The 20,164-nt window shown below is 46.1% G+C and overlaps 1 protein-coding gene across 6 annotated transcripts in view; it reads right to left on the reverse strand.

Annotated features, from left to right (window-relative positions):
• COL26A1 (collagen type XXVI alpha 1 chain) overlaps positions 1-20,164 on the reverse strand; it is an 80,343-nt gene that overhangs the window by 8,464 nt on the left and 51,715 nt on the right. For all 6 annotated transcript variants that reach the window (XM_042442829.1, XM_042442828.1, XM_042442825.1 and 3 more), the window contains 5 exons: positions 6,384-6,445; positions 4,462-4,615; positions 3,864-3,953; positions 3,023-3,175; positions 175-267 (listed from right to left, as the gene is read on the reverse strand). In XM_042442829.1, the coding sequence (XP_042298763.1) occupies positions 175-267; positions 3,023-3,175; positions 3,864-3,953; positions 4,462-4,615; positions 6,384-6,445 (552 nt within the window). The remainder of the gene's footprint in view (positions 1-174; positions 268-3,022; positions 3,176-3,863; positions 3,954-4,461; positions 4,616-6,383; positions 6,446-20,164) is intronic.

Here is a 20,164-nt window from a genome sequence, read left to right on the forward strand (position 1 = left end):
TGGACTGGCAGCCAGTAGAGCTGTTGCAACAAGGGAGTTGTGCATTAACAACTTGGCCACTGGTTTTTTGGTCTAGCTGAAGTATCCAAACACTTTTCATGTAGAGTTCAATGAGGTGGTCCAAATGGGTGGTTGCTCCTTCCCATCCTCGAATCCATCAACCCATCCTCTTACCTGGCAGTCCAATGGGTCCCGGTGCCCCACGAGGGCCTGGCAAACCAGCCAGGATGGTATCAATGACCGTGGATGCCAGTTGAGGCTCACCATCTGTATTCAAATATAGGGAATAAAGAAGAAGGAACTCAATGGAGCTGAAAAGCTCAGAAATCAGCTGCGAACTCACTGGGCATTAGGGCTCCCCAATATGGATGGGGCACCCCAACCCAAGCATGACTTAAATAAAGGCAATGCAAACTAAAAATGCAACAATTAAGGGTAGTTTGACACCACCAACCCAGGTCAGTTGGTGTTTCGTTGCCCTGAAAAGCTCCAGGAATTGCATTAAGTGAAATGATCATCTCGAGGCGCATCTACATTGTAGAAATAGTGCAGTTCAGCCCCATTTTAAGAACCGTAAAACTACAAACCCCAGGGTTTCATAGGACAGAGTGACAAAAGTGGTGCCAAGCTCCATTCTTTCTATGGTGTAGATGCACCCTGAGCGAGAGGGGATGCATCCACACTGCAGAGATAATCCAGTGTGACACTGCTTTAACCGCTGTGGCTCAATGCTATGGGATTCTAATTGTAGTTTTGTGAAGCATTGAGCCTTCTCAGTCGGAGAGCAATGGTGCCACAACAAACTCCGATTCCCCACATTCCCTAGCATTGAGCCATGGCACTTGAAGTAGCGTCAAACTGGAGCATTTCTGCAGTGTGGACGCAGCCAGAGAAAGAGGCTTAAGGAAGACGCTTCCAGCCATGCTCAAAGTTCTGGAGCTTGAATGTGGCTCATGGCTTTCACACCGTCCCTTGGGCCAGAACCTGGCCATTTTCGGCAGCAGCTCCCAGAGTCCCCAAGCCACATGGGGGGGATTCTGGTCATTGCAACTCAAGCGGGAACTTTTCCACTGTGCAATCTGGGGTAGTTTCTAAAAGGAGGTCATGCAGGAGACGGAAACTGCAGCTGAGCACAGCCAAAAATAAAGGTCAGCCCTGGTCTTCTGGGCTCAATGGCCCTTTAGCTGAGACTCTGCTGCCCCCTGATGGAAAAAGCTTGGAATTACACCTCATCATAATTTATGTACATCTCTCCTCTTTTTGGGGGGGATGTGCTTCATGAAGCAGAAAGATGCTTTGCAGCATTAATGCTAATTTGGTCCCGTGGAATCTGCTTCTCCTCTCAGCCCTGAGCAAAACAAGTTGCCATGGAAGATAACAAGTGAAATGGCTGAGATCTAGTGCTCCCAACAAAAAGGCCACAAATGAACACCCCTTCGGATCCCACATGAAGTCCGTCGGCTCCAGCATCCTGTTATCTCACAGCGGTCCAGCCTCAAGAATCCTCCGAACTTGGAAATGTGACCTTTTTTTGGACTACAACTCCCAAATCCCCCAGCCAGTGTGGCCATTAAATCATGGCGACTGGGCTGGGATTCGGAGTGTGGAGGCAAAACAGGAGGGTTGTCCCCATTGTAAGAATTCTGGCTCTCTCCAAGTGTAACGTGATTTCTGTCCCAAAACGTCTGGTATTTGAAGTCGAACGCTTTTGTGGCCGGCATCCATAGATTTCTGTGAGTTTTTCGGGTTTATGTGGCTATGTTCTAGAAGAGTTTATTCCTGACGTTTCGCCAGCATCTGTGGCTGGCATGTTCTGAGAATGCACTCTCTTCCATGCCAGATAGACTGCCTCTGAAACTGGGCATCGTGTCTACATTGTGGTCTAGACATGTTTAATTGCCATGGTTGAACATATGTGAGTGAATGCAGGATGATGGGGAATGCTATCCTAGCGGTAATGCTGGGAGAAGGGAGGGGGGATCCCATTAACAGTGCCTGGTTATGAAGCCCCAAGGAGCTGCATGTGACGGCACACCAAAACCACCATGAGATGTTGGCTTTTGTCTCCATCTCCCCCAGAAAATCTGGGTATTGAACCGCAATTAATTCCCTCCCATCTAAATAATTTATCAGAGAGCCTGGCTGCTGATGTCTCTTGCGGATTAAAAATACATCCAGACCCTCCACCTCCAGGAGAGAGAGGGAAGGAAAATGAGAAAGAGACAGAGATGATTAATTAACAAGAACTAACTTAATGAATGCACTCCAAGAGATGGCGCATAGATGCTCCCAGCTAAAAACCCTCAGACGTTTGCTCAACAAATGGCTGACGGAGTAAAATGCGGCATTAGGGGTGGTTAGTTGTTGGAGATGAGAGGCAAATGGTTGCAAATAGTAAGTTATTGGTAATGAATCCTTTCCCCTAGTAACCAAGGTATAACTAGAATTATGATTATATGACATTATGAATGTAACCATCCCTACTTCTGTGATACAACTGTAAAAATGTTCTTTACTTTGGCTGCACCCCTTTAGGGATACAGATGTGCAAACGTATGTGCAAAATAATCATGTTAATCCTTGTTTCAAAGTGGGTCGTTCTTTTGTGCTTTTTAAATGTTTGCTCAGATTGTGTTAGCAAGTTTGTTTCAATGTGTAGAGTAGGCCGCTCTGGGTGGCTTACATTGTTCCGTATTGTGGAATAGTGGGATATAAGATACGTAAATAAAACGCACAGTTACGCCACTTTTGATGCCACTTTCCTTGCCGTAGCTCCATTCTACTCATTCAAAATCCTGGGATTTTTAGTTCGATGAGGGCCCTAAAATGCTCTCTGCTATAGAGCTGTAGTACAGTAGTAGAGGAAAGCAGATTAGAACTTGCTAGCAGAGAATTCTAAGTACAACGCCACACTGCAAATCCCAGGACTCCTTAGGACAGAGCCGGAGCAGTCGAAAGTGGGATCGAAACACAAATCGCAATCTTCAATGGCTCCTGTTCAGGAGGTAAAGAGGAGACCTACTTTCTTTCTCAGCGTTGGGCTGGAGTGAGTACAGGACTCCTTGCTGGAACGTCAAAGGCAGACTTGGAGATGCTGGTGGTCCTGGTGGCCCCGGAGGTCCTGGGATCCCGGTTTCACCTGGATACCCCCTCGGTCCTGGAGGTCCAAGCAACCCTGGAATTCAGAACGTAAGAGGCATTAGATATCTCTCGAAGCACCGGAAGCAAACTTATATGGCATACCAGCAATATTTCACAGTTGAAAGCTATGACATGGGTGGCCAAGCGACATCAGGTTGTGGTCCAGATGGGAAAAAGTTATCATTGAGGAAGAACAGACAAGGTAGAAGAGGCTGCAGCAGTCTGCTTTTTGCCCAAGCCTACTGGGAAGGGCAGGATATAGGGTATTGGGTGGCATTTTGGACCACTTTTGTAACCGCTAGGGCTCCTAGGCCACAAAAAATGGGATTTTTCAAAAATGGAAAATGTGTGTGTATATGTGTGTGTGTCCCCAAATTGGAGTTTTGTAAGGCACTGGAGCTCTGTGATTGATCATTCTCCCTGAACTGCAAAATGTTAGGATTCCATAGCAAGTTGCCATAGTGGTTAAAGCAGAACTATAGTGCTATAGTTGTGTGGTGTGAAAGGGCCCCAGTTTTGGAAGCATCCATTACTGACAATGAGAGCCCTACATATGTTGCAGAAGAAAAGTGTGGGGTGTGTGGACTGCATGGGTGGCACCAGAGAGGTGGGGGGGTCACTCACTGTCCATCCCAAGCCCACTCTCTGAGGTTTCTTGGCCACATATTTCTTGGTTTCATCTATGAACTGTTGGAGGGTATATATTTTTCCCTAAGACTCACCTGGCGGTCCAGAAAGCCCCCTCTCACCAGTTTCTCCTTTTTCACCTTTGGGGCCTTGTGGCCCTGGTTTCCCTGCTGGTCCGGGCAACCCTGAAAACATTGATGCAAACATCATTGGGGCACAAAGAACAAGCGCTTCTGCCTATGACAGAGAAAAGGTAGAGAGACAGAGTGGGAAATGACCCAGCGCTCACCAGATTGATCGGAAAGCTCGGTTTGGCTAGCAATCTAAGGACTGGAGTGCAGCTTTGGTGCAGCTTTTGGACTCTTAGGATGCATGCATCATTGAAATACCATATCTCCAAAGTGACTCGAAGTAGCTTTATTTTGGCCTGTCTGTAACAGGCCATTGAAACCCTAGTAAGATTTTTTAAAGCTCATCACTGGACCAGTTCTCTCACATTTTTCAATGGCGTTCCCAGCTAGAATGTGCCAAAATTACAGCGGTTAAATGTCTATTTTCAGTTAAGGCAGGCAGAGTCTGGAAGAGATTTGTGAGTAAAGACATGCAGACGTGACGCAGACTAGAGACAGACTAACGTCCCCATGACTCTTGCTACACCGAGGCAAGGAAGAGAACATCACGCAGTGCGCTCACCAACAGGTCCCACAGGTTTCCTCAGCACAGTCCCAGGGTTGGCCAGAGGAATGGCGTCTGGCACCAAGTCATCGTACCACGTAGCTGTCGTCCTTGCCATGGGAAGGTCATTCTCCGACGGTGGGACTCTCTCTGTGGCCTCAAGGAAGAGGATCTGGATGCAAGACATAACCCGCCAAAGCAGAAGATATGAAGGATGGCAGGCATTCTACCTGATTTTGTCAAGATCTGAGGCTGTTGACGGAAATTGACATACGCTCAGGGCCAGGTCTTCTGGACTTGATCTGCCCAGATGGTCAGTTTGGGCCAGGTAAAAGCTGAATCCAACAGAAGTTGGGACCATGAACAGCTCCCAGTGGAGTATACCTATAGAGTTATCCCTCTACATCTGCGGCTTTGACTTTTGCACATTGGATGATTCATGAATTTGATTAGTATGTTCTCTCTAAGAATCTCCTGGCCCTCCAGCATGACCTTATGGCTACCTTTCGCCAGGTTGGAGACCTAGAGATCCCTAGAGGGAATGCTTCTCTAGGAATTTGTAGGCCCTCAAGCCAAATTCTATGGGTGGACGTTGACCACAAAATTGCGCTGGAGTAGCTAGAGATTCCCAGAGAGGTGTTTCACAGAGGGTTTTTTATGTGCAATTTCCCCCATACTTTCACAGGTGTCCTGCATCCTTAACCTCAGCGAATGTGGAGGTCCCGCTGTATAGGGATGTTGTCTCAGCAGAGAACTGAAATTATCACTCAAAGAAGGGAAGGTCAAGTTGCAACCAGGAGAAATCAGGTCCGTAAGAGTTCCCAGTGGAAGCAGTTGTCCACTCTACTTGTCTCAAAGGAAGGATGGTGTCTTGGGTGAAGGTTGAATCCAACTAAAACCCTAAGTAGGTTAACAAAGCCATTTCTCCAGTTGGTATTGGACTCCCATGAGCCCCATAGAATCGTAGAGTTGGAAGAGACCCCAAGGGCCATCCAGTCCAACCCCATTCTGCCATGCAGGAACTCTCAATCAAAGTGTCCCCAACAGATAGTCGTCCAGCCTCTGTTTAAAGACCTCCAAGGCTACCATGTCCAATGGTTAGGGATCATAGGAGCTATTTTCCACTTTGTAGTCCAAAACACCTGGGGGGGGGATAGTCACCATGCCTCCTAGACTGTGTTCCTTGATCAATTCAACTCAGAATCCTAAGCACACTCATTGGCAAGGAAGCCCATTGAACTCAATGGGACTTATTTACCTCCGAACAAGACACAGAGGGAGCGTTGCTGCATGCCAGATTCTTGCACTCGCTTATTAAGAAGGACAGGATTGAATTAAATGGCGAGGCGCCCCGTTAATAATTAAAATAAACAATCTCGGGATTTCTAATTGCATGGGAAACTGTGTGATTTTATATATGCAGTTAAGTCAAATCTTATAATCTATAAGAATCGTCTCACATTGGAGAGAGAGATTATGTTACAGGAGAAACGGAGTCAGACAAAAACTATGTGGGTCATGTATCAATCGCACGCGGAATCAATCACGTCTCGGATCTGAGTCATGTTATGTGCTCATGTCCCTCTTCTTCCATGGCCGACTCCTTCCGCTGGGATGGGTGATATCAGTTTGGGTCGAAGATTTGAAGGAATGGTCTAAAACTTGGGTTTATAATACACTGTTTCCAACCGTCCTATGGATTTTATTAAAAGATGCGGGTGACAGCACCATCAAAGCATGGAAATTAGACCCGAGGAAGCTTAAATAGTCCAATCAATGTGTTTTTATATTGGGTTACTTTTTCAAACACTAGCAATAAGGGCCTTGTAACTCCAATGGTAACTAGTTACTCTCAAAGATGAACTTGACAGGCTCTGGTTCATTGGCAGCATGAAAAAGGCTTCCAAACATGTATGGGCATACATGAAAAGTTACTTTACCTTTGCTTCAAGGGTGTTCAGCCTCTCGGTCATATCTGTAAGTCTTGTGCAATTCATACATTCTGCAAGAGAAAAAGAAATGGCGGATGCCGCTTGGTTACAACTGACCATTCAAACCAATAACCTTCTGGAATACTTCCCATGGATCGAATCCTTTAGTAAGATGTTTTATTAAGACAACTGCAAACATAAATACACACTAACGTTCTATATCTAAAAATAAAATAAAATGCAAGGAAAGAGACATCTAAATCTAAATTCTATAGTATACCTGACTATGGTTCTACATTACTCATCTAACTCTCCTTGTATTTGCATACCTTTAAGTCATTTCCAACTTACGGCAACCCTAGAGTAAACCCGTCATAAAGTTTCCTTGGCAAAATTTGCTCCTCTCCGGTTCCACAACCAACGACACTTCCCAGAATTCCATAGCACTGAGCCATGGCAGTTAAAGTCATGTCAAACCGGGTTATTTCCGCAGCACGGATGCAGCCATGTTCAGCCATAGGATCAAGATGGCAGCAAACTGTTCAGTATCAAACGAACCACTAGATGACAGCATTTGCAAAGCCTTACTACCAACAGAGTTGTTGGAGCAGAGGATTGTCTAGTCTTATCCAATGCAACCGTGTCTCATGAAAAGGACATTGTCACGTCCAAAGTAGTTTTCAGGTTCGGGATCGATGCCAGATTCACGTGGTACGGAAATCTGGGTGGGAAATAAAAAACCAAACCTGAAAGAGAGATGTAATTGCGGAAACATCTGCAAAAAGATGGGATGCAAATACAGAAGGCAGGAGCGGAGTCTGGGTGAGAATTGTGCATGGGAAATTGGGATGCGACAAAAATTCGCTTTTACTATGCCTCCGCTGACTCACCCAAATGTAAAATATGCAACTGCGCAAAAAGTATTGATTGAGGACCTACAACGCTGTCGTTTGAAAAGCCCGCTCTATATATTCCCAAGACCAACGTTTTTAGGTTATATCCTCCATTCTCTTGCAAACTGCACATCTCTTGACCAAAAATTAGTTGCGTTATTATTTTCGTTGGAAATCCATGGGATTGTTGGAGGGAGGAAAAATGTTCCTAGATTTGCTGACAAACAGGTGGCCCACCAACAGCATGTGGCCCTTAAAAAACCAATGGCCCACCGATTGCAAATGGACCCGAGATGCTTTTTTGCAGCCCACAAAAAGCCCAGGACGCCACCGCAACAGAAAGTCCATTTCACAAATTATTGAAATCTGATTATAGGATCTCCAATTCCTTTCTGCTCATCCCCAAACTGGCACTGCCAATCGTTGGCTTTGTCGATGGTTCTTCCCTTTGGGTCTCTTTCTTGGCACAGTTTTTTAAGAACGAGGGGAGAGGGACATCTTTGCTGCACCTCCGAATTAATCTCTCCGGCGCTTTGACCCTAATGCCAACTCCACCTTCCCGAAATGCCGCAGCCGTCTCGGTGGGCCTACTCAAGAGCCAGCGTCTTGGGCACGCCAAGCGGAGGCGGCGTTAGGTTTCTGCTGAGCTCGCTTTTTTCTGCCAGGGTGGCAAAAGACAGACATCCAAGTGTGTGTCTCCCGAGTCCCAGATGCAGCCGTGGCTTGCTTCACAAAAACCCCTCTGTCTTTTTCGGGATGCTCATCTGCTCCACAGATGTGTTGCTTCCAGGGCTCCCAAGGTTTTCGCTTACAAGAAACCCACAGATGTTAATGGAGGTACCAAAATAACAATAATAAAAGAGAGAAATCTTCCTTTCTGCCTCCCCTGGAAATCCTGATCTGTGTTTCCTGAGCAGCCCTTGCTCAAGACCCCAAATCCATTCCCAAATCTAGGCTTGGATGACAAGTTTCCTCTTAGGACTTTCATACCATCCTGGTTTGGCTGGGATAGTCCAGATTGTCATCCCACTTTTTCAGATGCTTTCCCAAAATGTCCCAGTCTCTCCTCTTCTTCCCTTTGCTTTCTGCATACTTCAATGGCTGCAAACTGAATTCAAAGTGCAAACGTTAATTTCCACCCGGTTAACTCAAGAAAGGAAGAAGAAAGTGGAATCTTCCCCTTCCCAGTAGGTTCAACCTTTGTGGGGTTAGGGAGCAGATGCAACCTTTGTGGGGTTTGGGAGCATGAAAAGGAAGTTGGTTTGGTCCAGGCAACCTTTTGAGACTTTTCTTGAGTCGCTGTTTTCAGCTTGTTGGGATTTGTGGGGGGCAACACAACCTGCAGCCCTCCCAAAAACCCTCCACGGGAAGAGCTGGACAACTCCTATCCACCCCCAGTATGCAACTACCTCATAGCGTTCTCTTGTAATTTATATTTTGAAAGAGAAAGCCAGCCATTACACATCCAGGGAGAGCCAGCGGAAGGTCAGCTCCACGTCCCATTTTTTAAATTCTTGCATTTCCCCTAAATGCATGTCTCAGCACAACTAAATATAATGTTTGGCTGCCGTGTGGGAAGCTGGATTTGGATGCCTGATATAAATCATTCCCAGAAAACCGTGGCCTAAGCCATCTGTCTGAAACAATGACACAACGGCAATTCGGTTTAGGGCAGACGCACGCAGCTGGCAAACCGTGAGAGAGCCCAAAGTCGCTTTTCATAATCCGAATCGTCCTTTTCCCAGCTGGCAAAGCTGGCTGCCCATGATTTCCATACTAGGACACAGTTCTATCTCTGCGGTTCCACTTTAACTGTCACGGCTGCCTCCTACGGCGTCTTGGGGTTTGTAGTTTGGCAAGGCACCAGAGCTCTCTGGCTGAGATTTACAGCCATCCCTCCGTACCTACGGGTTTTTTTATCCACGGATTCAAGCATCCACGGTTTGAAAATGTTTTAAAATTACACAAATCCCCAAAAGCAAGACTTGGTTTTGCCATTTTACATAAGGAACACCGTCATACTGTGCCATTGTATTTAATGGGACTTGAGCATCCGTGGATTTTGGTATCCATGAGGGGTCCTGGGACTAAACCTCAGTGGAGACCAAGGGCCCACTGTATAAGGGTCCGTCTCTAAAATGCCAATCCCAGAATTTCACGGGATGTTGCCACGGCAGTTAAAGTGGAATTGTAGTGCTATAACTGTGTAGTGTGAACCCTAAGCTTAACCCTAAGTATCAGGAGAGGGGAAAGTGGAGCCAGCGAGACCCAATTTTGCATCCCCCAAAGACCCTCCAAAGCTCCCCCATTTAAAGCAACCTTCCATTTCCAGGTGATTTTCTCTTGACATCTAGCCAAAATAGACCCAGACTGTTGACAAATAGTCCCCTAAGAACATTCTCAAAACATTTAGACAACATTACCATGTTGTTGCTGTTGCTGTTGTGTGCCTTCAAGTCGTTCAAGGCACGCAACAACAACAACGGTGCGTGAACTATGGTCCAGATCAAGATCTTAGAATCTTGCTTGCTCAAAGTAAGATCCCATTCATCATTTGTCATCCTAGATATTGGCAATCTGAAGGAGTCGGTCGGTAAACGCATCTTCCCTTTCCAAAATATGGCCATACTTTGCTCTACATCCAACCTTTTTCTGTCTCCTTAAAAATTGTACCTGGCAAGCCACCAGGAAAGAGGGTTGGAAAGAAGAAAAAGGAGGAGGAGAGAAAAATCTTCTGGGTTCTGAGAGACTCCCGCGGAACCGGTGCCAAAGTAGTAATATGCATTCACTTGGAAAGAAGAGTTTTCACCTGCTCACGACAACTACTATTTTAATCCTTGATTTATACGGGTTTCTGGGCCAACCTCAATATTGTAGAGGCCGACAATTAATGAGAGCTGATTTAATTTAATCTGAACGATTCGTGCGGCGAGGCCTCTTCGAGAGAACATGTCGGGGGGACGATGGGGGCAAGGAGAGGGGTTGCTATAAAACCTTCATTCGTCTTATCTGGGACCCACCCTTGGCTCAGGGAACGGAGGGTGATTTCGGGGCAGAGGGAGGGTGACCCCCATTTTTAACCTCATTATGACTCTGGTGAGGCGGAAGAAAAAGCCCATGAGGAGTCCATGTTTGGTTGGGCGCATGAACCATGATCCAGATCAAGATCTTAGAATCTTTCTTGCTCAGAGTTATCCATCCCACTCATCCTTAAAGTCAACCCTAAAATAACTCATTGCCTTTGGAAGCCAGGAAGCCCTCAGAGCAAGGCTCCTTAATAATGGTATTAAGTTATGTATTGTTGGGGGAGGTATTAGGCCAGAAGTGGTCAAATGTGGAAGGTCCCTGGCTTCTTTGGTTCTCTAGGAGACCTTAGTGGAATGCGTTCCCTTACTACATCCACCTCTACAAAAGAAATTGCCCCTAAATGTTCTTTACAGGGCATTTTCACCTTGTTTTGGGGGCTTCTTGGGTCATTTTAGGTCCAGGAGAGGCCGTTTTCCCCCAACAACAGTAAGTGAGCATTAGTCGTCCGTCTCCTGTTTGCTTCCTATGTCAAAAAAAGTCTTGGTCCAGAGGCCCCCCAAAACATTTTGGAAATGCCTCCCACTCATCCTAGAGAGCATTTGATTTAGTGTTAGAGGCAGAGACAGAGACCAGAGACAGAGATGGGAACAGAGTTAGCACTAGGGTTGAATAGGGGTAAAGTTAAGAGTTAGAGATAGACTTAGGGTTAGGGTTAGAGATAGCCAGGGTTGGTTAGAGACAGAGATAGAGATAGAAATAGAGTTAGCACTAGGGCTAGATAGGGGTAAAGTTAAGAGATAGAGATAGACAGGGTTAGAGATAGTCACGGTTGGTTAGAGACAGAGGCAGAGACCAGAGACAGAGATGGGAATAGAGTTAGCACTAGGATTGAATAGGGGTAAAGTTAAGAGTTAGAGATAGACTTAGGGTTAGGGTTAGAGATAGCCAGGGTTGGTTAGAGACAGAGATAGAGATAGAAGCAGAGTTATAACTAGGGTTAGATGGGGTAAAGTTAAGAAATAGAGATAGACAGGGTTAGAGATAGTCACGGTTGGTTAGAGACAGATGCAGGGACAGCAGCAGAGTTAGAACTAGGGTTAGATAGGGGTAAAGTTAAGAGCTAGAGATAGACTTAGGGTTAGAGATAGTCAGGGTTGGTTAGAAACAGAAATAGAGACAGGGTTAGAGTCAGAGAGATAGGATAGAACTAGAGACAGAGTTAAAGACAGAGATAGAGATACGGTTAGGGCTAGCGACAAAGTTAGAATTAGAGAAAGAATGGAGTTAGAGAGAGCTAGAGAGAGATGCTGCTTGAAATCCTTCATTGTGGTTGCACAGTGCAAATCTCCACATGCAAAGTTATGCACCAATGGCACTCCACAGCCCTAGCGTTGAATAGCAGCAGCATGACACTGAATGCGCAACCGGACGCACAACTTGGTCTGCATCCACATTGCAAGGGTACTGCTTCCTTGACTCTGTTTCCAATTCTGTTTGGGCAAAAATGTCAAAACCTTTGCACAGGGGAACTTACGTAAACACCAATAGGATTCTGGACATAGAGATGTCAATAAATAATTAGGAGCAGCTTTGGAATTTGGACCAACGAAGGGTGATTGATAAATAGATTTTAGATTTGTAAGCTATGGTAAAAGAAGGGTGATGGTGAGGGTCTCTTTCTCCCAAGTCTCCCGAATTCGGCACTTCCATGGGGCTGTAAGACTGTGGATGAAATCCAGGGATGAAACAGAAACATCGCTGAGCACCATTTCCCTCACTCATCCTCTTGAGTTTTTGAGGTTCAGCAAAAATCGCGTTTAAGTGAAGCCATATGCATTGGCCTCCCCCCCCAAAAAAACAACCACCAGGTGAAAAGGAAAAATATGTAAAAGCCAAGTAATAACACATATGCGCGCGCACACTTCAACTTCATGCCTTCTTAATATCAAAAGGATTTTTAAAAGCATGATCTGCTATTTCCCCCAGTAGTTTCCCAACTTACTCTCTTGCCCTCCCGGCGCCGCTTGAGTTGGCTCTCTTTAGGCCCACCTGCTCTCCGGTTGCAAAGCGCAACTATTCTTTTGCTCAATCCCAGCCTGTGGCCTCCTTTTACAAGAGATGACCTTTAAGAACCCCTGAATCGGTTCTAACTAGCAATGGGAAAACGCTGCTTGGGTCGATTCAAGATCAGCGCCATGAGTCTCGGGGAGCGAGAAGCTTGGTGGCCAAGAGTCTTCTGAGGAAGCGTGCCATGGATCTCAAACTGAGCCAAGAAGTATTTCTTGGCCTGCTCCTGTCATTGAGTCTGAGTGTCATATACTCAAGGTATGTGGGACATCAATTCCCACGTACAGCTTTCAAGCCAGGTGTCATCCATCCTATATTTCTGCCTTCCATTTTTCCTGCTTAGATGTAGTATCATACATTTGGGAGCCAGCAAGGTGTAAGTGGTTTGAGTATCGGACTACAACTCTGGAGACCAGAGTTTGATTCTCAGCTTGGCCATGAAATCCGCTTGGTGAACTTGAGCAAATCACATGCTCTCAGCCTCAAGGGAAGGCAATGGCAAACACCCGCTGAACAAATTTGGCCATAGGGTTGCCATATAGTACTCCCTTCTCTTATGTGAGGGATCCGTTCTGACTCCCCCCCCCCCCATGTAAGGGGGAAACTGTGAATGCTTGCGGCCCATTAAAAATAACGGGGCGCATGTATGCGGCGCAGTGCAGTGCATTACATTGTCACGTGGCTTCAGTGTATGCTGAAAGCTGCTGAAGGGAAGTCCGCATACAGCACGGACTCACTATATGTCAAAAATGACTTGAAGGCACACAACAACAAGCCTTACAAACTCTTGAAGTGCATCGTGTTAGTTGTTCTACCTCTCCACTCTGTCAATGCCTTTTTCAGTTCTGATCCAGAATTCACAGCTGCACAGAGTATGTCATTCAAAACAAATCCACTAAGATCTAGTTTTCAGGAGTGGAGTCTTGCATGTCATGGAGTTGGTTTAGATGGCCTTTGTGGTCCCTTCCAAGATTCAATGAGTCTATGGTTAGTATTTTTCTTTAACCGTCTGGAGAAACTTCACATCCACCTCTCCGGCTGCTGATTTACTTCTTTCCTCCTTGCTTTCTTGCCGCTGTCAGTCTGTATCTTTCCTTGCCAGCTAACAAGCTCACAAAACGCAGACAGATAAGCCTCCGCCAAGCGGTTTTAGAATAGAAGCACTAAAAGGAGACCTACCAGCCCTCCCATGTTAAAAAGAAAACTCTGTAAAAACCCAACAACCTCCAGCCCATCTTCCATTGCCAGATTATCTCTTCCTTGGACAGTTGGAGTCAGATCTTCCCAACATAAAGCACGTTTTCGGCTTGTGGGTTGGAAAGACCTGTGGGCTTGTGCCATGAACTGTTATGTCTCCGGTGCTTTTTAGGTAACGGAGAGGTTCCCCGGCAGCGTCTGGTCCAGATCCTTTCCTGCTACCGATAAAAATTTCGAGTCGGTTGCTATCATCCCCGAATCTTACAGGAAGACATGTTCAAGAAGACATATTGTCTGCGTTCGGGAGGTTTTATCGAAACCATATGAGCGCACAGCCTCGGGTTTTGGGCCGGAGCCAAAACACATAAGCAGAAAATTACAAGAGTGTAAAATGGTACAGTTGGGTTTTTTGGGGAGGGAAAGTGGGGAGGGGAGTTATCTTTCTGTGGATAAGAAAAGTGCCTGGTTAGAAGAGTGTTTAAATCTTGGCCTGGAATATTATTTCACCTCAAAAGTTTTGTTCTCAACTGCCCTCCTCTTCTCTACCGACCGGCAAAAGGAATCAATTGCTTGCTTCTTGGGGCAGAAGGATACCTTAAGAGCAAAGCTGAGGAGAAACAAAATATTGTATTGCCCTGCGCAGGTTTTTCCTCTCTTTCTGGTAAGTTATAAAATAGGTTGAGTCTCCCATTTCCAGAACCCCAAAATCCGAACTACTCCAAAATCCAAAACTTTAAAAATGGATGGGCGGAGATAGTGACACCTTGGCTTTCTGATGGTTCGGTGTACGCAAATGTTGTCTCATGCACAAAATTACTGGAAGAGATTGTATAAGATTACCTTCCGGCTATTTGTATAAGGCAGTGATGGTGAACCATTTCGAGGCCGAGTGCCCAACCTGCAACTCAAAACCCACTTATTTATTGCAAAGTGCCACGTCCCTCTGGCTTTCTAGTAACAAACTCTGGCAAACTCTGTGCTGGGGCGACGGCACATGTGCCCACAGAGAGGGCTCTGAGTGCAACCTCTGGCACGCCTGCCATAGGTTTGCCATCACTGGTATAAGGTGTCTATGAAATACAAATGAATGTCATGTTTCGACTTGGGTCCCATCTCCAAGATATTTCGTTATGTACATTATGTATGCTTGTTCGAATACAGTGATTCCGAAATGAAAGAAAATACAAAACGCCAAACGCTTCTGGTCTCAAGCTTTTTGGATTAACTCAAGCTCCAGCATTTGGAGGTTGACCATAGAGTCCCATTGGAAGACCTAGAGATGTCTTGAGAAAAACTTCTCTAGGCATTTGTACATCTGCCAGTGTGATTCTATGGTTAACATCTGGCGGACGCTGACCACAGAGTTGCGCTGGAGGACCCAGAGATTCCTAGATTTGCAGTTTTCCCACTTTCACGGGGGTCCTGCACCCTTAATCCTAGCGAATATGGAGAGCCTAGTGTTATTAAAGTTAGTTTTGGACTTCCACGGGGGAAAAACACACACCTGTGGTTGGCTTTAAAGTTTTACTGATGTCTCACCTACCAATCTTCCTCGCCGAGGCCTGTAATTTTTCTTCCCTGTTCGAACAGCTAAGCTAGAATTACTTAAGCGCTTTGCACTTAACCATGCCATGGGAAGGCCCTTGAAACCCTTGGCGGAAAATGCGCCCTGCCACCTTCTCTCGAGAGGTACCTGCCCTTTGCAAAAATAAAGGGGAAGAGGGGAAAGAAAAGCAGATGGAGGAAAAGCAAAAAGGTACTGGAGTGGAACAGGATTGCAGGGCAGATCTGAGAAGGGGGGAAAGCCCCGGCTGTTGAGTGACTAAGATAAATTACAATCTTCGTGTTATTCCTCAGCCTTCAAACAGGAAACTCCAAAAGTCGGTGAACCCAAGGAAAGAACAACACATGCAAGAGATGGACTTTATAATTTAGGCGCTTCCAGATTGCAGGGTCCTGGCTCCAGGTGTCTGAAATGAATACTGACTTTGTACAAGTCAAGACTGAGGTTGCAGGGCTTCCCACCCTCTCCCCTCCTGCTGCTTTCCTTTTTCTTAATGCTTCAAGACGGAGGAGATCCCAAGGAGATGTCTGGACGTATATCCCCCCTCTTCCCACTAGATATTGACTCAGGATTGTTTGAGAGGCATCCTTGACCTTTGCCTGTTTCAGGAAGGAAGAGCAATAACTTTCCAATGCGTTTGCCTTGGGAGGTATGGGGGGGTCCCTTTCAATGGCCATCCCAGCTGTGGGTAAGGAGACATCTGCAACAGTGCCCTTCTGTTACTTTTCCCCTTCTTCCTTCCTCCTTTTCCCCCCATTTACGCAAAAATACACTTGAACTATATGGACACTTCATTTTCTTTTGATTCCTACGACTCCCCAGCTGCCTACAATTTCCCAGAGAGCAAAACCCCTTGATGAAGCGATAGCCTCGAACGTTTCAGGAATATCTAGTAACAGAGCTTTCCATTTGACATATCTGCTTCAGGGGCAAAAAAAGAGCTGATTAAAGGCCTCCAAAGGAGAGTGAGCTTGTTTTCTGCTGTTTCAAAATTCATGGACGAGAAGTAAGTAGTGGCATTATATATATATCGTTGGATCGTTAATTTTGTACATTTAAAACAATCACACCGGTTGCAACAAAATCTGTTGTGAGTGTAGTTATTTGATGACCATTGTAAAACGGCGGAGCGTCCCGTGTTTGCTGCTATTTGCCATCAAGTCAACTATAGCAACCCTATGAGTTAGAACACTAAATGAGGACCATCCAAGCCATTGTATTCTCCATCTTCATGCACGGATGTGAAAGCTGCACATAGAACAAAGCAATAGGAAAATTGAGATGTGGTGCGTGGGGAAGAGTGCTGAGGATACCATGGATGGCCCAAAAGACAAACAGATCAAGCCCAAACATTCCCTGGAAGCAAAGATGACGGAACTGAGTCTATTGTATTTTGGCCACATCATGAGGAGAAAGATTCACTAGAAAAGACAATAATGAAGGGAGCAAGCTTGTTTTCTGCTGCTCTAGAGAACAGGACTGGAGCAATGGATGCAAGCTCCAGGAAAAAGGATCCCACTCAACATTAAGAGACCTTCCTGACAGTAGGGCTGTTCGACAGTGGAATACTCCCATAAAGTCTCCTTCTTTGGAGTCTTTAAAACAGAGGCTGGATGGCCATCGTCAGGATGCTTTGATTTTGAGTTCCTGCATGTCAGGGAAGTTGGACTGGTTGGCCCTGGGGTCTCTTCCAATTCTATGATTCCAATTCTAGGAAAGATGGAAGGCAGTCGAAAGAGAGGAGAGACCACCAGAAGATGAATTAACCCAAGAGGACATGGACCGCTGGAAGAACTGAGTAGAGTAGTGCTGGCTGAAGAATATAGATGTCTCATCCACAGGGTTGCCATGAGCTGGGATTGGTTCAAGGGTAGTGAACAACACACAACAAACCACCATGATAAGATCTCTCCAAAAGAAGTCAGTTGGTCATCAAACTTCCCTGCTCCTACTATTAAGACAAAAAAATCCTTCAAACACCATGCCAGTAGTTTGTGGCTGAACATTGAAAGCATTCCTTGACAGTAAGAGCAGTCCAGCAATGGGACCCATTGCCTGGAGAGGTGGAGGGGGTCTCCTCCGCTGGATGTCTTCACAATGAGGCTGGACAGCTCCCTGCTGGGGTCTTCTAGCTGGAGATCCTGCCTTGAGCGGGGAGTTGACCCAGCGATCTCAGGGGGGGCCCTTTCAACTCTATGATTCTATCTTCCAAACATTGGGGATGAAAGAAGGCGCAGATACCCTGAAAGAAAGCAGATACGGACAGTAGTTCAAGGTTAGTTCGCGACCCGAGACTAAACATCTGCTTAAAATAATGCTCTACCGTAGAGAAAATGGGGAAAAAGCGGATTAAAGCGTTCACTTCGGGGTTTTTTTTGGCTGTATGTTTGTCAGCTAGAAGGCGATACCTGGGCAGATAAATAAGACTCAACATGGCAGCTGTCTATAATGTTGTGTGTTTGGCGGACTGGATTTGGAAATGAAAAAAGCAACAGCAATCGTTTTGCGTTCCAGGTTTTGACAAGGGTCTGGGTTTTGTTTGAAACCGAGGCCATAACCCACAGGCTTCAATGAAATCATCTATCGCATGCTTCCTTGAATCTTTCCATTGATTCAGGGATACTCCAGGAATGCTACCTTTTTTAAATTGTTCCTCTTCTTTATAGCAATGTTGGAGAGGCTTGCGAAGCACAGTAGGCCCTTGGTATCCGCTAGGGTTTGGTTCCAGGACCTCGTGGTTACCAAAATCCATGGGTGCTCAAGTCCCATTAAACACAGTGGCCTTGTAAAATGGTGTCTTAGATCCAGTGGCCAAATCAAGGTTTCCTTATTGCATTTTACGTTTTTAAAAGTGTCTCCAAACTACGGATGGTGACTCCATGGATGATGATGATGATGATGATGATGATGATGATGACCGACGACGTCCTCGGGAAGTAGTTGTCAGTCTAGTTCTCTGTCATTGCAGTTGATTCATCCCAGAGGACCTGAGAGTGCGGGAAGGATTGTATGGGAGGGAGCGTTTCTCAGGTCAGCTGGACCCAGGCCATGTAGGGCTTTTAAAATATCAGTAGGTATGGACGGTTGAATCCGTGGATAAAAAATCCATGGTACAGAGGACCAACTGTGACTTGTCAGAATCTTTTCTATTTCATCTCCATTTTACTGGAAAGGTCTATCGTCTTTTGAAAATGGACCCCCACAGAGTGGATTTGGAAAGTGGAAAGTTATCTTATACTGACTCAGACCGTTCCAAAGATATTTATTGATGACCCCGTTCCCCAAAGTCCACCTCTTTTGGAAGTCCAGCCTTCTCACCTCTTTGTTCAACATTAAGATGAGGCCTTCCAAGCCTTGCAGGACTATCAATTTGGATTGTGCCCAGAGGGCGTTCATTCAGTCTTAGTCTTGTCTTAGTCTTAAGTCTCCACTGGTCCAGCCTGGAAGGACGGTGACTTGATGCAAAACCAACCTCTAGAGAACCTCTTTCTCCATTTGATTAGCCCAATATGACTTGAGCATGGGTTCGAACCCTGGTCTCAGAGTCCTAGTCCAACGCTCAAACTGCTACGCGGATGCTGACTCTTTTGGGGGGTGTCCGTAGGGGTTATTTGGACAAGGAAAGACACCAGTTGTATAATCCTTTCTGGACAAGGGAGAAGAAGTTTGAGTTAGACCAGCCTGGTTGGAAACTGATAAAGGGAGAGAGGGAAAGGGGAGCTCTCTGCTCTTGCAGCTGCGGTCGGAGAGTTTGTCAAGAGGAAATCTGTTACAATTTGCTCCAGTAAGGATTACCCGTCTTCCAGGGTGGCCAGGGGGATTGGGCAAGGGATGGGATCACCTTCAGATGCAGTTTGAGAAGTCGAGGAGGTGGGGGGGGCTGGAAGGCCTGGGGGCAGAAGGGAAGATTAACTTGGACATGTTTTGTCTTTGGGAGTTCAGTTTCTTCAGCTGCGGCTCCTTGGGCTGATATCCTTCCTACCCCCCTTTAAGTTCCCCGCTGTTAATCGTCCAGTTCTCCTTCACTGCGGGGATTTGCTGTTCTCTGAGACCATCCTCAGCTGTGCCCCAGACAGCCCTCTGCTCCGTCTTCCAAGAATTTCCCACCGTTGATGGTACATAGGGAGCAAAGGATCCTTGGAAATATTTGCAAATGGCAAATGTGGAAATATTGCATATCGAGATGGAAAGGCAGGCGGGGGTCCTGAGTTTTCAGAAACGCGGATGAAGAGAATCTCTGTGCATCTCTGCAAGATCTCTGCACATCTCTGCACATATCTGTGCACCTGCAAAATCTCTGTGTATCTCTTCAAGGTTTGTCATTGCCGTCCTCTAAGGCTGAGTCAGTGTGACTGTCCTCTGCAGCATCAGAAAAACAGCTCGCTCCTCCCTCAATATGAACCCCATCAAATATTTAAGCAGAGCTATCCTATCACCTCTTAACCTTCTCTTCTCCAGGCTAAACATCCCCAGCTCCCTGAGTTGTTCCTCATAGGACATGGTTTCCACACCTTCACCTGTACTTTGAATCCATTGCTCCGGGTCCTAGTCTCTGGAGCATCAGAAACAAGCTCGCTCCCTCCTCAATTGACATCCTTCAAATATTTAAGCCGGCTATTATATCACCTCTTAACCTTCTCTTCTCCAGGCTAAGTAAAGGGAGTGTAAGCGGGTTCCTTTATTCTCTGGGGTTGCTTGGACGCCTTCCATATCTTCAGCCAGCTAGAGAGGAAAAATAATAAGAACGAGGCGCTTTCAGCTTGTTACTGATACTGAGGTTGAACAAAAATGGTGGAAAAGGTGCATGTGATGAAGGTGTTGACTTTGCATGACCTGAATGCCAGCAAATACAAGCATAATTGTAATGATTGTATCATATGCACCTACATGGGACTGAAATCGGCAACCGTAAGCAATTCCCTTTGGCTTTAGAGAGCTTTCTGTGGCTTTGGGATGCCTCCGGCTCCAGGTTGGGTTAAGCGTGGGTGGAAATGCCACGGTTCAAAAACGAGAGGAGGAGAAGGAGAAGGGGGCGGGCCCAG

The sequence above is a fragment of the Sceloporus undulatus genome, chromosome 11, assembly GCF_019175285.1.
Source record: "Sceloporus undulatus isolate JIND9_A2432 ecotype Alabama chromosome 11, SceUnd_v1.1, whole genome shotgun sequence".
In the NCBI taxonomy this organism is placed as follows: domain Eukaryota; kingdom Metazoa; phylum Chordata; class Lepidosauria; order Squamata; family Phrynosomatidae; genus Sceloporus; species Sceloporus undulatus.